Genomic DNA, 16,270 nt, shown 5'->3' on the forward strand with positions numbered 1-16,270 from the left:
AAAAAAATTGAAAAACTTTGAAAGATAAAATTTAAAATGAACAAATTCAAAAACTGTAAGAGTTATTTCAATGGGTTGGGTTCCGAAGAAAACATGTTTTGTCATATATGGGCTAAAAGTTTCAAAATAGGCTGATTTTTTTTTTTTTTTTTTTGTGAGAATGATCTCTATGGTGAGGGGATCATCTTCACAAAAAATCAGCCCATTTTGAAAATTTTAATCCCATTTGACAGGTTGAAGAATCGTGGACTATTCATTTTTGTTGTTAGTTTGTAACCACTTTTCATAGGGTGAGAAGTTTTAGAATAGACTGATTTTTTTGTGAGAATGATCTTCTCACCTTAGAGATCATCCTCACAAAAAATCAGCCCATTCCAGATACCTTTTTGCCATATAGGACAAAACATTGTCAAGAATGTTATCTACATAACATTCTAAAATAAGAGAAAATTGACTAAAGTGATTTGAGTATATTTAATGAAGCTCTATTACAAACTTAATTAAAAGGAATATTCAAGTTGAAGGTCCTAGAAAAATAAGAAGACCCAAAAGAACTTAGTTCCTACTTTGTATTCTGCAAATTATTTGTAAAATGCAAATAATTTACTAAAATCAATTTTATTGGTGCTTGGTTACACAAAACAAATGATTTGCATTGTACAAAATTTGCATAGATTACCTAAACTCTTAAGAAATTTCAACAAATGATTTGCGGCAAAATAAGTACCACAGATTATTTGCAAAATTATTCAGCTTCAACCTATGTATATCATAATTTCTAAAATATCCCTAAAAAAAAAATCCATGATCAGAGCCGAAAAATACAACTTTCAAGATCCGAATGAACGTATAATTAATAGATTTCCTAGTTGATAATCCGAGAGTTACTTTGATTGACATACAAACTTCATCACGTGCATAATTATCACCAAAAAACATATGGGAGATGATATACATCCCCAAATCCAGGCAATGGATGATTACTTCTTAGGCCACAAAGTCATATGCCTTCCTAAGGTCCACCTTAGCAACACATCTAGGAGGGGGGGCTTTATCTTTGTGCAAATTCCTAACCAACTCATGGGACAACCTTATGTTGTCTTTGATGGATTTCCCTTTGATGAATGCAGATTGAAAGGGTTGACCAGCATGTTCAAGGCGTCTTTGAGTTTGTAAGCTATAATCTTCAAGATGCATTTGTAAAGGACATTGCAACAAGCAATGGGTCTGAACTCATCTATAAAGCTTGGTTTGTCTATTTTAGGCACAAGGGTTAAGGATGTGGCATTGATCCCCCTCATGAGTTTCCCTTTTTGGTACTAACATTGAACAATTACCATCAAATCCTTTTTGATGATGTTATATAGTCTTCTTGAAGAATATGACTATGAAGCCATCTGGGCTTGGGGTATTATCACCATCCATGTAGAATAATGCATGTTGATTAGGGCATAAAAAAGTTGTTTCTAAGGTCCTAATTACAAAGACTTTAAGGCTTAATCAAATGTTAAATGCCCTAAAAACAAATAATTCAGTAATAATCAATGTTTATTATCATTTTTAAATAATTTATGATTTATGACCTGATTTCGATTATTTATTTGTGATTGGTAAAAGTCAAGAAACTCAAAAGGATAAAGCAGGACATATAAAATGGCCCATTACACTCAAGAGTTCAAAAGAAAGTTTTGAACAAAAATCTAGGCTTATTGGGCGAACACAACCGCGACGCGATTTACCCCTTGGGTGACGTCTTGAGGTTGACAAACATTGCCTTGAGGTTTGTGCATATTTATGGCAGTTTAAATTGTTGTGTGATAAACTAGGGTTTTGAGTTTTATTATTACAAAAGTTCTTCGACTCTATGAAACCCTAATCGAATCTCTATAAATAAGAGACCAGACTAGAGTTAAAGGATAATCTTAGGTCATCCTCTCCTATTTTCCTATTCTACCCCCTTTCTTCTATTTTTTTCGTTCTAGGGTTTTAATTTTAATTTTAGTTTAAACTTTCCATAGGGTCTTAATTAGTAATTAAGGGATGAGAGGACAAATAATGGCATAAGGGGTGTTTTACATGTTCCTAAATGTGTTTAAATCTGGGATTATCCACAATTTCATATTTTTGTTGCTAGTTATGCATTGAGTAATTATTGACATTGAGTGAGTGGTCACATTGTTATTGTGCATGTTATTTGCAAATGTTCCTAGCATTGGCTAATAATATTATAAATGAAAAATTAAATAAAAACTAAAACTGTTGAGGGAATATATTCAAAACTAGAAATATGAATGGATGGTACAAAAAACAATTATATGGACGAGACAAATGAAAATCCCATTTTCAAGAAAATATATTTTCTTATCTATTTTTCAGAGAAAATAATATAAAAATAGAGAAAATAATGCAGATCCGAAATATCCCTAATATGCATCTCTCTTTTAAGTGTTTTGTGGTGTTATTGCTTCAAACATAAAGTCCTGTTTCCTTTGTTTAGTTGTTTATCCATTTTTTCCTCTTTGGATAAGAATAATGCTAAAGTGACTTCAAAGATTATACTTCATATTGCACTATCTTGATGTGGAAGTGTGGAGGCACATCAGGAAAGTGCAATATGAGGTACAATCTTGAGGTCACTGTAACACAACTCTTTTGATAAAGATGTTTTCCTCACCATATCTTCTTTGTGATGAAACTAGTTTTAATGGTTGCACATTCCAATCTCACAAAAATTTCATAATGTGTAGTGGGACAAGTTAGGAGGCCACCCAATTTTGAACACATGAACATGATCAGAGGAAGCAAAATCTCGTCACTAATTTTATCACTGATCCAATTCCCTAGGGGTTTCCTTAATCTTTGGAAAACCCATAAATCATCTTGATTAGCTAGTAATTGGAAAACCCATGTGAAATGAAAAATACTCGAATCCAATGACTACAAATCACTATTGACGCAACGTGATACAAGCAAGACTCAGAGTTAGTTTGCAACTCAACTCTTTGCAGTATTGGATCTGGATTTCATCTTGAATATCAAATACCAAGTATACCCTTACTCTTATTTCTATTGCCACACCAACTTTTACTTTGAACACGCAAAGATGTGATGTGTTAATCATTCTTCACTGACAATCTAAGTAAAAGTTGGTGGGGGCAATAGAATATCTCTTTCTTTATTGCTAATAAAATATGGACAGAGAACCGTTGATTTTACCGCCAAAAAAATGAAACTGTTTTTTTTTCCAGGGAAATATCCATGTTGTCCTTTGAAAACGACTGGACCTCACCTCACCTCATCTTTTTTGATTCAAACGGCCATTTACATCCATACAAAACTTTTGATCTTGAATCCCACAGACACAATGGTTCTCTCTCTAGACCATCTACTCACTTTCTTCCATGGCTTCTTCCATTTCAGTGATTTCTTGCTTCTCTCCCAAATACTCCACACTAATCCTTCAAAATCGCCAAATTTCAACAACCCAATTTCACAAAACATCAGAAAATTTGCACAAATGGCCTCAAAGCCAAAGAATTTCGATGCCACCTATTAGAGCTTTTGATTCTAGACCCAAATTCTTGCCTTTGGGTCCATCTGAAAGTAGCTCAAACCGCAGAATTCTCGCAAAATCCGTTGGCACTGAGAGTGGGAACGTTTCAATTGGTTTTCCAAGTGTGAGTAATACTAGTTTTCTTACCATTCTTGAATTGTTTTAATGGTTGTATTTAAATGGAAGAAGTGCATTCCAGGTATTTGGTGTATTGCATTTGGTCGTTTCGCTTGGGATCATCCTTGCAATGGATAAATTTCTGAAACGGATTTTCGTAGCTGCTGCCATCAAGTTCCCAAGTGCCCTTTTTGGAATGTTTTGTGTATTTTCCGTTCTGATAATTCTTGATTATATCATCCCTTCTGCCGCAAAGAATTTGATGAATTTCTTTGAGCCCGCGGTTATGTTTATTCAGAGATGGCTCCCATTGTTTTATGTTCCATCCTTAGTGGTTTTGCCTCTCGCTGTGAAAGATATCCCTGCGGCTTCAGGGGCCAAGATCTGTTTCATCCTAGGTATCTGGCTACATTCTTTTTTCCATATTTTTGAACTTTTGATCTTGCGGGTTTTAGTAACAATTCCACTTGAGATTCTAGTAAAAATTGAACTGCTTTATCAAGTCCACGAACTCCATTACTAGTTTGCTTCTCCATTATTATTGTTATACTTTTAACTTTGCAAAGCCAACGCTTGATCGATACATGTCAAATTCTACCATTAAACTATAGTAGTTTTGATTAAATTGTTCACATTTTTTTTTTCCTTTTTCAAGGAAATTCTTGGGATTAGGCGTTCCTTTGGTGGAATCCTCATAGCTTTTATGGCTATCCATATGGTTAGCTGTCTCAGTCTGAAATTTAAACTATGCAGAGCATTTAAAGTAATGAGTTATTTTGTATCCCTCCGGGTTTTGGTTTATATTTGAGATACCCTTTGGGTTTTCAAATTGATGAAATAACCCTCATTGTCAACCTCTTGCCAAAAGTTATTGATTTTCTCCCAAAAACTTATTGTCTTCAACCATTTGAACTTACTGGTGAGTAAAACATTTAACCCTCATTTTCATCCTCAAGATTATATTGCTTTCAACCTTCAAAACTTGAGAACAAAATAAGGTTTTTTCATGAGATATACCTCCTTGTGACAGGCAAAAAATTTTAGGTTATGGGTTTTGGGGAAAAAAAAAATCAAGGGTTTTTGGCAAGGTTGATGATGAGGGTCTCACAATCATTTTTCATTACTCTCTCACAGAAGACTGCAGTCAAGTGGTATGTTGCTAAACCCAGATGGATATCTCAAAATGACCTTGAAGTAATTTATATATGGCTATATCATTGGTAATTAAATAGATGATTGTTCAAATTTACAGTTAACCATGATCACTATGTGACTCATATGACTTAATTTAATTAAATAACAGAATATTATTTGCTTTGCTTTCTGCAGTTGGGGGCTGGTTGGCTTCACTTTCTGTTGCAGGTTACACAGCCATAACTGTAAGAAAGATAGTAAAAACAGAAATGATAGCCGCTGAACCAATGTCAAAACCTTCTCCATTCTCAAGCATTGAAGTGTGGACTTGGACTTGTATTTTATTTTCATCGTTTGGTCTAGCGTACCTATACCCAACAGTGCTTGGAACAAGTGCAAGGACTTGCCTTCCTTTCTTACTTGCATCTACTGTGTTGGGTTACATGGTTGGTTCTGGGTAAATGCTTCTTCTCTTATTTATAAACTCATTGAGTCATCGTGGATTATATTTTATTATATTCACTTATTCATTCTTTTCCATGATATTTATCACAATGTTGATAATTGTGTTGGCTTACAGCTTGCCATCCAATTTCAAGAAGGTTTTCCATCCAATTATTTGCTGTGCATTATCTGCAGATTTGGCAGCATTAGCTTTTGGGTATTTCTCACAGTCTGGATTGGACGCTGTTCTAGGTTTACAATCTATTACTACTCTAGCATTTCTTCCACTCACTTCATTTCATACTATATACTTCAGTAGATTTTGCCATGTTTTTAGCATTTTAATTCAGTCTTAATTTAGGTCTGCTTTCCTCTAAATTATATGTGCAGTAGCTTATCAAATGAAGGAATAAGTGTTAGTTACAGGTTGTTTTCCTTCTTAAATAGTGTACATTCACTCCTTTTTTTAATATAATCTTTCACTTAGCAAAAAACGAAAAAAAAAAAAAAAGACTCCAAAGAGTGTTCTTCAAACTCATGATCTTAGATGCTTTATATACCTTAATTAATCATAAAAAATGGTGTCCCAAAATAGGCTTCAAGAATCTGTTTTTCTTATTTTGCTCAACTCTTTGATCTCGTTCAATATTCCCACGTTGCTCAAATAAAGAGATCCCATGGGGTTCTTAAGTGCTATAGCATTGAGTAAAGATGGGAGAGGACAAGGGATATGGTAACCAAGGTTTGACACCTACTCTTGAGGCAATGTTTCCATTGGGAGAAAAATTGACACTCTCAACCAAAACATTACGAGACATTCAAAAGTCAATGTTTTGCTCCTCTATGCCTTGTTGGGCTGGGCTCGGTTCAGGGCACAAGCACAGGCTATTGTCCCACGTGTGGGTAGGGTATAAATGAAATGCTCGTTTTGGTCAAAAGTTCAAGTTTCTTTTTGATAAATTCCATTCATTTCCCTCTTTTGAAAAATTACATTTATACCCCTTGTCTTACAACCATTGGGATCCGATTTGGTTTTCTTTGAAGGGGGATAACCCCCTAGGAAATTGATTCATTTCCTTTAAGGGGAGGCACCCCTAGGGTCATAAATCTTTTATAAATAAGGGGGTTTCCTTCTCTATTAAAATACACAATACAATAGACATTCATAACAAAGAACAAAAAATAAATAAAAAATTCTTCCTACCTTTGTTTTCTTTGATTCAATTTTATTTTATGATCTTTGATTTTTTCCTTGGAGTACATTGCCATTATGGGGTTAGCAGACTTTTCATCCTATGGTCCTTCTTGATTGAAATGTATATCGTTGAATCCTAGGAAGTGATCTCCAAGATCCCTACAATTTCGACTCTTGGAGTACTAGGGGCATTGTTAGGAACTTAATTCCTAACGTGCCCACTCAAACGAGAGAAAGGGATATCTTGAGTGCTCAACACACCAAGGATATGTGTAAAACACAATTCAAACAAATATTCTCTATTAATTGATAGGGAGATTACATCCTTTTATAAATAAAGAGCCCTAGTCCTAATAACTTACCAATGCTACTCTTACTAAAATACCCATCCAAATCAAATACCTAACAAATCAATAATTAGTCCTACCAATAGAATCCTGATAGAAATAGAAATTAAATCTAACTAAAATAGAGTTTTAACAATGCCCCCCTCTAAAAGTTGACCATGTCCTCATGGTGGAAATGTAATTTCAATTGGAATATTTTCATCATTCACTTCATCTTGTCCTTATAGCAAATATACTTGCATCTTTTTACATCGATGTCCTGGAGTGTAACGTTCATTGCAATTATAACATAACCCCTTGTCCCGTCGAACTTTCATCTTATCACTTGAAATTCGTCATGCGGGTGCCGTGATCATCTCAGGAGGATTTTTGGTGTGTGTTTGATCATTGGTAATCAATCCTGACATTGAGTGGTTTGCATGTTGTAGTCAAAACAATTTCTCTTTTTGAGTGTCGATGGCCTTCTTGGCCGATTTCATAGTGTAAGCCTTGAATAAAGGTTCCTATCAATGCACGATCCAACTATCCTTCAACTGATTTGCCAAATTTTCAAATTCCTCTTGGTAACCCGCCACAATTGAAGCCCCTTACTTCACTTTGGCAAGCAAATTGTCCAAAATTTCGAAATCCAAGGGTCCAAAGCAATTTAACATAGCTGATATCATATCCCTCCATGTATAATGTGGAGGAGTGCGACTATACCACTGACACCATGTCAAAGCCGCTCCTTCCATATGGAAAACAACCAACAGAGTTTGTTCCTGTTCTGCAGTATGATGGTAAGCAAAAAATTGTTCCACTTTGAAAATGAAGTTGAGAAGTCCGCGCCCATCAAATTTTGGAAAATTGATTCTTGTGTAACTTGTTTGAACTCGACCTTCAAACTGATCGATTAGGAACATGGTCTTCAATTAACACATCACAATTCAAAATTTGGAAAATTGTTTCTCGTGTACCTTGTTTGAACTCGACCTTCAAACCGATCTTCTTACGATCGATTAGGAACACAGTCTTCAATTAACACATCACAATTAGTTGCACTTGATTCTCCATCAACAGATTTAACCGTAAGATCTGGTGGAGGATGTGTAGGTGGGTTTTGTATAGCTAGATGTTTGATGAGTTGTCGTGTCTGCTCTTGATCCTTCTCTAAAGTTTGTTGCATGGATGCAAAAAGGGATTGCTGCATGTTTTCCATAGATCCTTCAAGACAAGCCACACGTTCATCCATGATTTCAAGTTTTGATGGCTTCTTTTCCTTTTTCTTTGCTGGCATTCCCAGAAAAATCTGCTCTAATACCAATTGTTAGGAACATAGTTCCTAACATGCCCGCTCAAATGAGAGAAATGGCCATCTCAAGTGCTCAACACACCAAGGATATTGTAAAAACACAATTAAAACAAATATTCTTTATTAATTATGTAGACACCCCAATTTGAACGGGCCCACTCGAAAAGGGCTCAAAAAGATGTATTTTTATCAAAAAAATTGTCAACGAGCCTAAGGGCCCAAAATCCTCAAAGTAACAATTTTATTCCAAATAATGGCATAGGGCCTCTTTGCTTGCCCATGGGCTAAAAATGGACCACCTCCCACCATAAACCTACACCCTCACCACCTCACCTCTCGACCCAACCCAGTCCTATACACACCCTAACCTAATCAAATCATTACCCAACCTTTAAGCCCATTGGACCTAAAACCCAACCCAAAACCATAAGCCCAAGTTTCAACCCAAGCCCAAGGATCACACCCAATTACCATAAGAGATCAATGATCATCAAAATGGGACACATGTCACCACCACAACCCACTTCCCTAATTCATCTACCAACCTCATCACCTTTCTCTAAAATGTTAATCCACCCACATCTCAACCCACACCCATGTCTTAACCTACCCTCCTCATTTTCTCGAAATCCTTCATCACAAGTCACCCCCATACCCCTTCTTCCTAATCAACTCACCTAACACACACCCCCCACACCTTTGGGATACGTGTCACCATCTCCTCCACCCTCTCAAAAATATCAACAACCATACTTTTACACCACCATTATTCTAACCCGAAGAATGGTAGCTACTCCGAATCCGAAGATCATCTCTACGTGGCGTTACCATTCTTTTTTAGAAAAGGGTGTGAATGGTCACCCGTAAAGTATTTTTCGAAAAATTGACGTTTTGGCATTATAGTTTTCGTAGTAACACTTGTACAGATTCGACGTGTTGGATTACCTAAGATCTAGGCAAGTGATTTGATTAAAGAGAGAGGGAGGTGTTAGGCAACCCTATATTTTCATTTAGTGATGATAACCTTAAAAACGTGGTTATATTTAGAAAAATGAAAGAAAATCAAAATTCGATTAAACGACAGTTTTCTGCCCTCGGATACAAGGGGCTTTTGATGTTAGCTTAAACTAAGAGGGTCATCTCATCGAGAGAAGAAACCCCACTATGTTTTTGCCTTAAACTCACATAATTTTAGGAAAAGTATGGGCTTTGTAATTATGGGCCCATTCTCATGAAATGAGAAGGGCCCAACTATTGATAGCCTCAAAAAGTTTTTGTGGTGTGTGCAACTTGTGCTTAGGGATTAAAGAAGGTATAATTTTATTTTGAAAAAAGGGCTTCAACCCCTACACTTTCGACTAAACCGAGGTTCGATCTACCGGAGGTAGGGGAGGGTTAGAATCACATCCTATGACTATTCTAAATCGAAAATAAAATAAGAGAAGTAGAATCACATCCTATGACTATTCTAAATCGAAAATAAAATAAGAGAAGTAGAATCACATCCTATGACTATTCTAAATCGAAAATAAAATAAGAGAACTAGGGAGGATAGAAAAGGGAAGATGGAGGGGAGAGAAGGGGATTTTTCACATCATTTGTCCTTACTCTACCTTGTCTTTGGAGTCTTCTTTTCTTCTCTTGATCTTCTAATGTGTCTTCTTGTTCTTTTATTTGAACTTGAGGATGATAATGAATGTATTTTAGTGTAGGGATTATGAGTTGTGAGTTGAGAGAGTTTGTTTAGAGGTATTGATAGGGGTGAGAGAGTTAAGAGAGATGACTTGAAGAGGGGTTGTTCAAGCATGGGATTTTTGAGAGGGCGAGGGAACTTTTTATAGGTGTTGAGGGTTACTTTTAGGGGTAGAAATGTCAAAGATGAAGGATTAAAGGATAATGGCATGGCATGTAAGCATTGAAGGGTTGTTATTTTAGGGTTGGGGAGGGTTATTTGTGGAAGGTGGTGGAAATTGGTCATTCTTGACTGAAGTGGGTTGGATCCTGCGACCCATATGGGTTGAGTGTTAGGTAGGGTTGGGAGGAGTGGGTTTTGATTAGAAGAATGGTGTTGTAAGGGGGTGGTTGTTGATATTTTTGGGAGGGTGGAGGAAATGGTGACATGTATCCCAAAGGTGTGGGGTGTGTGTGTTAGGTGAGTAAATTAGGGAGAAGGGGTATGGGGGTGACTTGTGATTAGGGATTTTGAGACAATGAGGGGGCTAGGTTATGACATGGGTGAGGGTTGAGATGTGGGTAGGTTAACATTTTAGAGAAAGGTGATGGGGTTGGTAGGTGAATTAGGGAGGTGGGTTTCGGTGGTGACATGTGTCCCATTTTGATAATCATTGATCTCTTATGGTGATTGGGTGTGATCCTTGGGCTTGGGTTGAGACTTAGGCTTATGGTTTTGGGTTGAGTTTTAGGTCCAATGGACTTAGAGGTTGGGTAATGATATGATTAGGTTAGGGTGTGTATAGGAATGGGTTGGGTCGAGAGGTGAAGTTGTGAGGGTATAGGTTTATGGTGGGAGGTGGTCCATTTTTTGCCCCTGGGCCAAGCAAAGAGGCCCTATGCCATTATTTGGAATAAAACCGTTATTTGAGGGTTTTGGGCCTTTAGGCCCGTTGACGATTTTTGATAAAAATACATCTTTTTGAGCTCTTTTTGAGTGGGGCCTGTTCAAATTGTGGTGTCTACAAATTAATAAGGGGACTATATCATTTTATAAATAAAGAGTCCTAGTCCTAATAACTACCAATTCTACTCTTACTAAAATACCTATCCAAATCAATAGTTAACCCACCGATAGAATCCTAATAGAAATAGAAATGAAATCTAACTAAAATAGAGTCCTATACAAGCATATCTCACCTTAAGGACAATGAATCAATCTGAAATTTTAACCAATAATTCAATCTCTCTCATGTACTTTGATTACAAAGTTTCTGCCATCTAATCATGCTTCATCCAATATGTATTGGTTTGATTGAATTGTTGGTTTAACGGAACTCATCAAAGGAACATCTAAACCATATTCAAATTGTTCTTGTTTTAGTCTAAATCTGATTTTAGACCTGTTACACCTAGGTGTGACAATAAGTACTAAATTTTGGATTTGATTCATGAAAGATGAATCACATTTCATGAAAAGTTCATTTTTGAATCAAAATCTATCGTATAATAAAAGTATTCTGGTGATATGTCCTTCAAATTTCACTCATAAATACTGTTGAATTTTCCATTTTTTTATTCTCTTCTACATTGTTAGTCATTAATTCAACAAAAGGCTTATGTAGGATACTACCTCACAAAGGTGTCATCTGATCCTGGAGCTGGTGATATTCTAATGGGATTTTTGGGATCTGTCATTATTTCTTTTGCCTTCTCAATGTTCAAACAGAGAAAGGTAACCACTTTTTTTTTTTTATCTTTTATTATTTTTAACTCTATTTTTAACTGCATAGAGTTTAAACTATGCTTTTTAGAACTGTTTAATTTTATACATGGTGTAGTTGTTGTGTTTATTTTATGAGAAAATTTGAAGTATTATGGACGAGATCTTCTGTCATTATCACACTAGTGTGCAAGAGGAAGAGATACACCAATTGAAGGGTCCCACATGTGGAATTGTCTTTTCTTACTCTTGCTTAAGTTACACCATGCAACGCTATCTGCCTGTGTCCACACCATACTCTCAATCTAGCAGGTTAGACTCATATCCATCCAATCCAATGGATAATACACCTTAATGGTTCAACAAATACACACTCGACCCGTTGATCCAATTACTCTTTCAAACTATTGATAAGTTATTCAACAGTAAAAAAAAATCCTTAGGCAGATGGAACAGAAGAAGATGATAATATTGATCTAGTGGTTCTCATAACATGTTTCTGCTTACGTTAAGCAGCACCATTTTGCTGGGGCACCTAAACAAGAAAGTTGAGAAATGGTTCCCACTGAATCAATGAAGGTGTGAAACTAATAAAAATATATTTCCCCTTTATTTGAGAGAACTTTTTTGATGGATTCCAAGGACCGTGTGTGAAGTGTTAAATTGTAAAAAAAACAGCCAAAAACTCTATTTGTAATGTTTACTGGCGTTCATATTTCTTCCTCGTACTTAATTTACCTATCAATCTATATCTGGCTGACACCTTTCTTTGGCTATTTAAAATTCCCGAGGAACCTATAGTAATTAACCTCTTAGTCTGGCAGTATAATATATATGTTATAATTTGATTATGCAGCTTGTCAAGAGGCACGCGGCAGAGATATTCTCATCTGTGATCATTGCAACGCTATTCTCATTGTATTCGACAGCTTTGGTTGGTCGACTTGTTGGGCTAGAACCAGATTTGACAGTGTCAATATTACCAAGATGCATAACAGTGGCATTGGCTCTCAGCATTGTCTCCTTCTTTGATGGTAAGTAACTCATGATGCTCTGCGTCTATAGTTTGGTAGTTTTCTTGGTGGAAACTCTCAGTTTTGCATAAGAACTAATCTTTCAAATTTTGAACCTATCATAGAAGAAATCTAAATTAAGGTGGCAAGGACTTGTGGGTGCTAAAAACTTTCATGCATTATCCACTGTCCGAGTGGCACCTTGAGATTCACATCATCGTCATCTCACTCAATTACATGATTACTCTACGTAACAGCTCAACATCAAAGTGAAACTCTCCAAAAGAATATTCTTCAGAGAATTCTAATGAGATTGTTGTTCAGAATTCCAAAAGGCTTTGGAAGGATATTAAGAGATCATTATGTAAATTTATAAATAGACTTCTTCCACCTAAAGGAAGCGGGGCAATCAACGTCGTTGATCAGACTTTTCATAGTGAAATGGTCCATGAGTCCAGGATGTACCCAACAATTTGTGGGGAACCTCATTACAAACCATCTCCCCTTTTATTCTTCTCTCTTGATCAGTCTGGTGTCTATATTTTTGGTGATGCATGTTTCACGAGGTACAACGGCAACCCGTAAAATATACTCATAAGTTGTAAGTTCAACCTTCACTAATAAAAGATCTCATAACATCTTTGCTCTTTGAGGAGAGATAAGATTAGATAGGAAAGCCAAACTAACCTAATCTATCAAAACCTCAACCAAATCTCCAAGAATCCTAATCCAATACAACTGCATCCTACTTGATAATATATTTAATGTCCAATCTAATAACTAGTAAAATTATTAACTACGAAATTGGACAGAAACAGTTAAATAGGTGACAAAGGCACTTAAGTCAAGAAGACAATCTAAGAGAAAGAAAAGTGTTGCTATACTCACCTCACATAATTTTGATAAAGCTTTTTAAGTACACTAAAGGGCTTCACACTTGGGTATAGGCTCTCTCCTCAACCAAGAGGGACAATAGACAAATTATTTGGCAAGAAAGTCTAAGATACCCAACATTTTATTTCATATAGTTCTGGTCTTTGACTCATTGCTATCTTTGTTATCTACTTATGGAACTTGGTTGATTGATTTATCTGAACAAATCTATGTTTTCCTTTGTTGCTTGTAGGTGCCAATACATCTCTAACGGCCGCTGTGGTTGTTCTAACTGGTCTAGTAGGAGCAAATTTCGGGCAAACAATGCTCGATAAACTTCGGTTTCAGGATCCCATTGCTCGAGGAATAGCAACTGCATCTAGGTATACCTCCTCTTTATCTGAAATCGATACATCTAAATCTACTCAACAATATGTTTATGGATCATGGATATGAAAACTCATCCAACCAGCACATTAAATGATCTAGTGGGTTTCGACATCAAGGATCCTTCTGATGGCATTCTATAAATAAATTTTGTTTTCCTCATCAACATGGTTTTAAAAGAGAGCTTCTATTGCCATTCCAAATTTTACTAATGCCACCACAAGATGTGTGCTAATACTTTGGTGATTTACATATGAATTGGGGTGGTGTTAGCAAAAGTTGGTGTGGTAATAGAATCTCTCTTATAAAAATATAGAATTATTATGTTGGAAGTTGCATAGGTGGGTGTGTGCAGAGGGGGAGTGCCTCCTCACATGACTAGTTAATAAATTGAGGTTTCGTTTGTTAACCAAATCAAACAGACAAATCGCTCTACCATGTATTCATGTCAGCCTAAAAAATTGTTTTCCTTGTTGTTTGTTTTAGTGCTCATGGATTGGGGACGGCAGCATTGTCAGCGAAGGAACCCGAAGCTCTTCCATTTTGCGCGATTGCTTACGCACTCACGGGTATATTTGGATCGTTGGTATGCTCCATTCCATTGGTGAGACAAAGCTTGCTTATGATTATTGGGTGAAGACCTTCATCATTTTCATTTGTAGTTGTATTTGGGTATATATGGAAATCATATTTTGTAGTAGAAAGGATGCATTTTATAACCAAGAGGATTGCTTGCAAGCATTCTCTTAAAAAGTATTGCACTGCTAAGAAAAATCATTTTTGCGTCCTTAATTTCATAAAGTTGTTCATTGAGTTTCCTGAATATTTCCATTAGAGCTGCTGAATGTTCAGAAAGAGCATGGATTTTTTCAAAAAGCCTTTTGGTTCTTGTAGAAATTCTTGTGTTGCTTTTGGCTTGGAAAGTGTTTTTGAGATGCTTATAAAGGTTGTGTACAAAGCACCACATCAAGGCATGGTTTTAAAAATTGGTTTAATGTGGTAGCTGCGGAGTCTGATTTGACTTGGCTGCTGCCTATCCTCAAACATGCTAAACCATCCCAAAACCGATTCAAAGTGGTAAACCTTAAGAGGGCTGAGGTGTCATTGGGCCAATATAGCAGTCCACATGGACAAAATGAGGATTTTGGTCCACTGAATTGTCATGCTGGCCCAAATGGCACCTCGGCCCTCTAGGGTTTATGGTTTACATTAGGTTTCAACCAAAAAATGAAAAATAAAATGGAAGAGCTTGATCCAGGCTCTACATAGCCCTTCGGTCATATATATATATATATAAGGTATTAAATTTCGATTTTGATGTCTATTTCGGTTAGTCCGGAAATAGAAATATTTCATGGAAATATTTCACTTAGTGTGGAAATTAATACAATTAGTGAAAATGACAGAAATATTGAAGAAATTTTCATTGACCATGTAGGAAATGATAAAATAAGCATTAAAATACACTAATTAATCATCAGAATACAATAAACAACCATATGAAGTGTGAAATTGAAGATCAGCAACATTTTGCTACACATACGTGCAAGTATTCAAAGTTCAACCGTAAAAAATAATATATATATATGGGTCGGGTTCCGTAGACACATAAAACTACTCATAAAGCTACAACGTTTTTGTCTTATATGATTAAAAAGATTCAGAATGGGCTGATTTTTTGTGAGGATGATCTTTGTGATGAGGGAATCATCCTTGCAAAAAATCATTCCATTCCAAAATTTCTAACCCCATCAAAAGTGATTTACAAAAATTGGACGGTCTAAAAATTTTCAACTTGTAAACATGGGGCTAGAAATTTCATAATGGGCTGATTTTTGGCAAGGATGATCTCCTCACCATAGAGATCATCCTCACAAAAAATCAGCCCATTTGAAACATTTTTCCCATATAAGACAAAACACGTTGTAACTTTATGAGTAGCTTTATGTGTATACGGATCGTAATCCTAATATATATATATATATGTGGGCAGTTCATGGGACATGTAAAAACATATGAAAAAACAATGGTTGTTCAAAATATGGGTTAGAGGTTTTGGATTGAGCTGATTTTTTGCTAGGATGGTCACTATGATGAGAAGATCATCTTCACAAAAAATCAGCACAATCTGAAACTTCTAAATCCATCAAAAGTGATTTACAAATTCAGCTCAATCTGAAACTTCTAAATCCATCAAAAGTGATTTACAAATTATTGGCAAAAGTTGACAAAAAATCGACGGTCCACATTCTAAATCACTTTTAATGGGGTTAGAAGTTTTAGATTGGACTGATTTTTTTTTTTTTTTTTTCTGATGATCTTCCCATCATAGAGATCACCCTCACAAAAAATCAGCTCAATCCCGAACTTCTAACTCATATTTTAAAATTTTATTAATGTTACATTGTTTTTACATATGTTTTTTCATATGTCCCTTGATCCGTTTCCTATATATATATATATAAATATATTTGCTAAGCACAGTGAAAAATAATATTACTTTGAATGAAATAAGAATAATA

At 35.8% G+C, this 16,270-nt stretch overlaps 1 protein-coding gene across 1 annotated transcript; it reads left to right on the top strand.

Annotated features, from left to right (window-relative positions):
- Positions 1 to 3,325: 3,325 nt before the first annotated feature.
- On the top strand, positions 3,326 to 14,561 carry LOC147393276 (plastidal glycolate/glycerate translocator 1, chloroplastic). The gene is made up of 8 exons (XM_086456055.1): positions 3,326 to 3,677; positions 3,753 to 4,068; positions 5,000 to 5,261; positions 5,385 to 5,500; positions 11,378 to 11,487; positions 12,332 to 12,509; positions 13,615 to 13,744; positions 14,235 to 14,561. Exons 1-8 carry the CDS (start codon positions 3,402 to 3,404, stop codon positions 14,383 to 14,385), a joined length of 1,539 nt encoding a protein of 512 aa, XP_086312181.1. The 5' UTR covers positions 3,326 to 3,401; the 3' UTR covers positions 14,386 to 14,561.
- Positions 14,562 to 16,270: the final 1,709 nt, after the last annotated feature.

This window comes from Akebia trifoliata, chromosome 10 (assembly GCF_017979445.1).
Source record: "Akebia trifoliata isolate Shusen 1 chromosome 10, ASM1797944v1, whole genome shotgun sequence".
Lineage (NCBI taxonomy): Eukaryota > Viridiplantae > Streptophyta > Magnoliopsida > Ranunculales > Lardizabalaceae > Akebia > Akebia trifoliata.

Bases quoted from the DNA above. Each gene is read 5' to 3' on its own strand.
- LOC147393276 (XM_086456055.1), top strand. From the start codon at position 3,402: ATGGCTTCTTCCATTTCAGTGATTTCTTGCTTCTCTCCCAAATACTCC. The intron at 5,262-5,384 runs GTAAATGCTTCT...GTTGGCTTACAG, and splicing joins GGTTACATGGTTGGTTCTGG to CTTGCCATCCAATTTCAAGA. The intron at 13,745-14,234 runs GTATACCTCCTC...TGTTTGTTTTAG, and splicing joins GGAATAGCAACTGCATCTAG to TGCTCATGGATTGGGGACGG.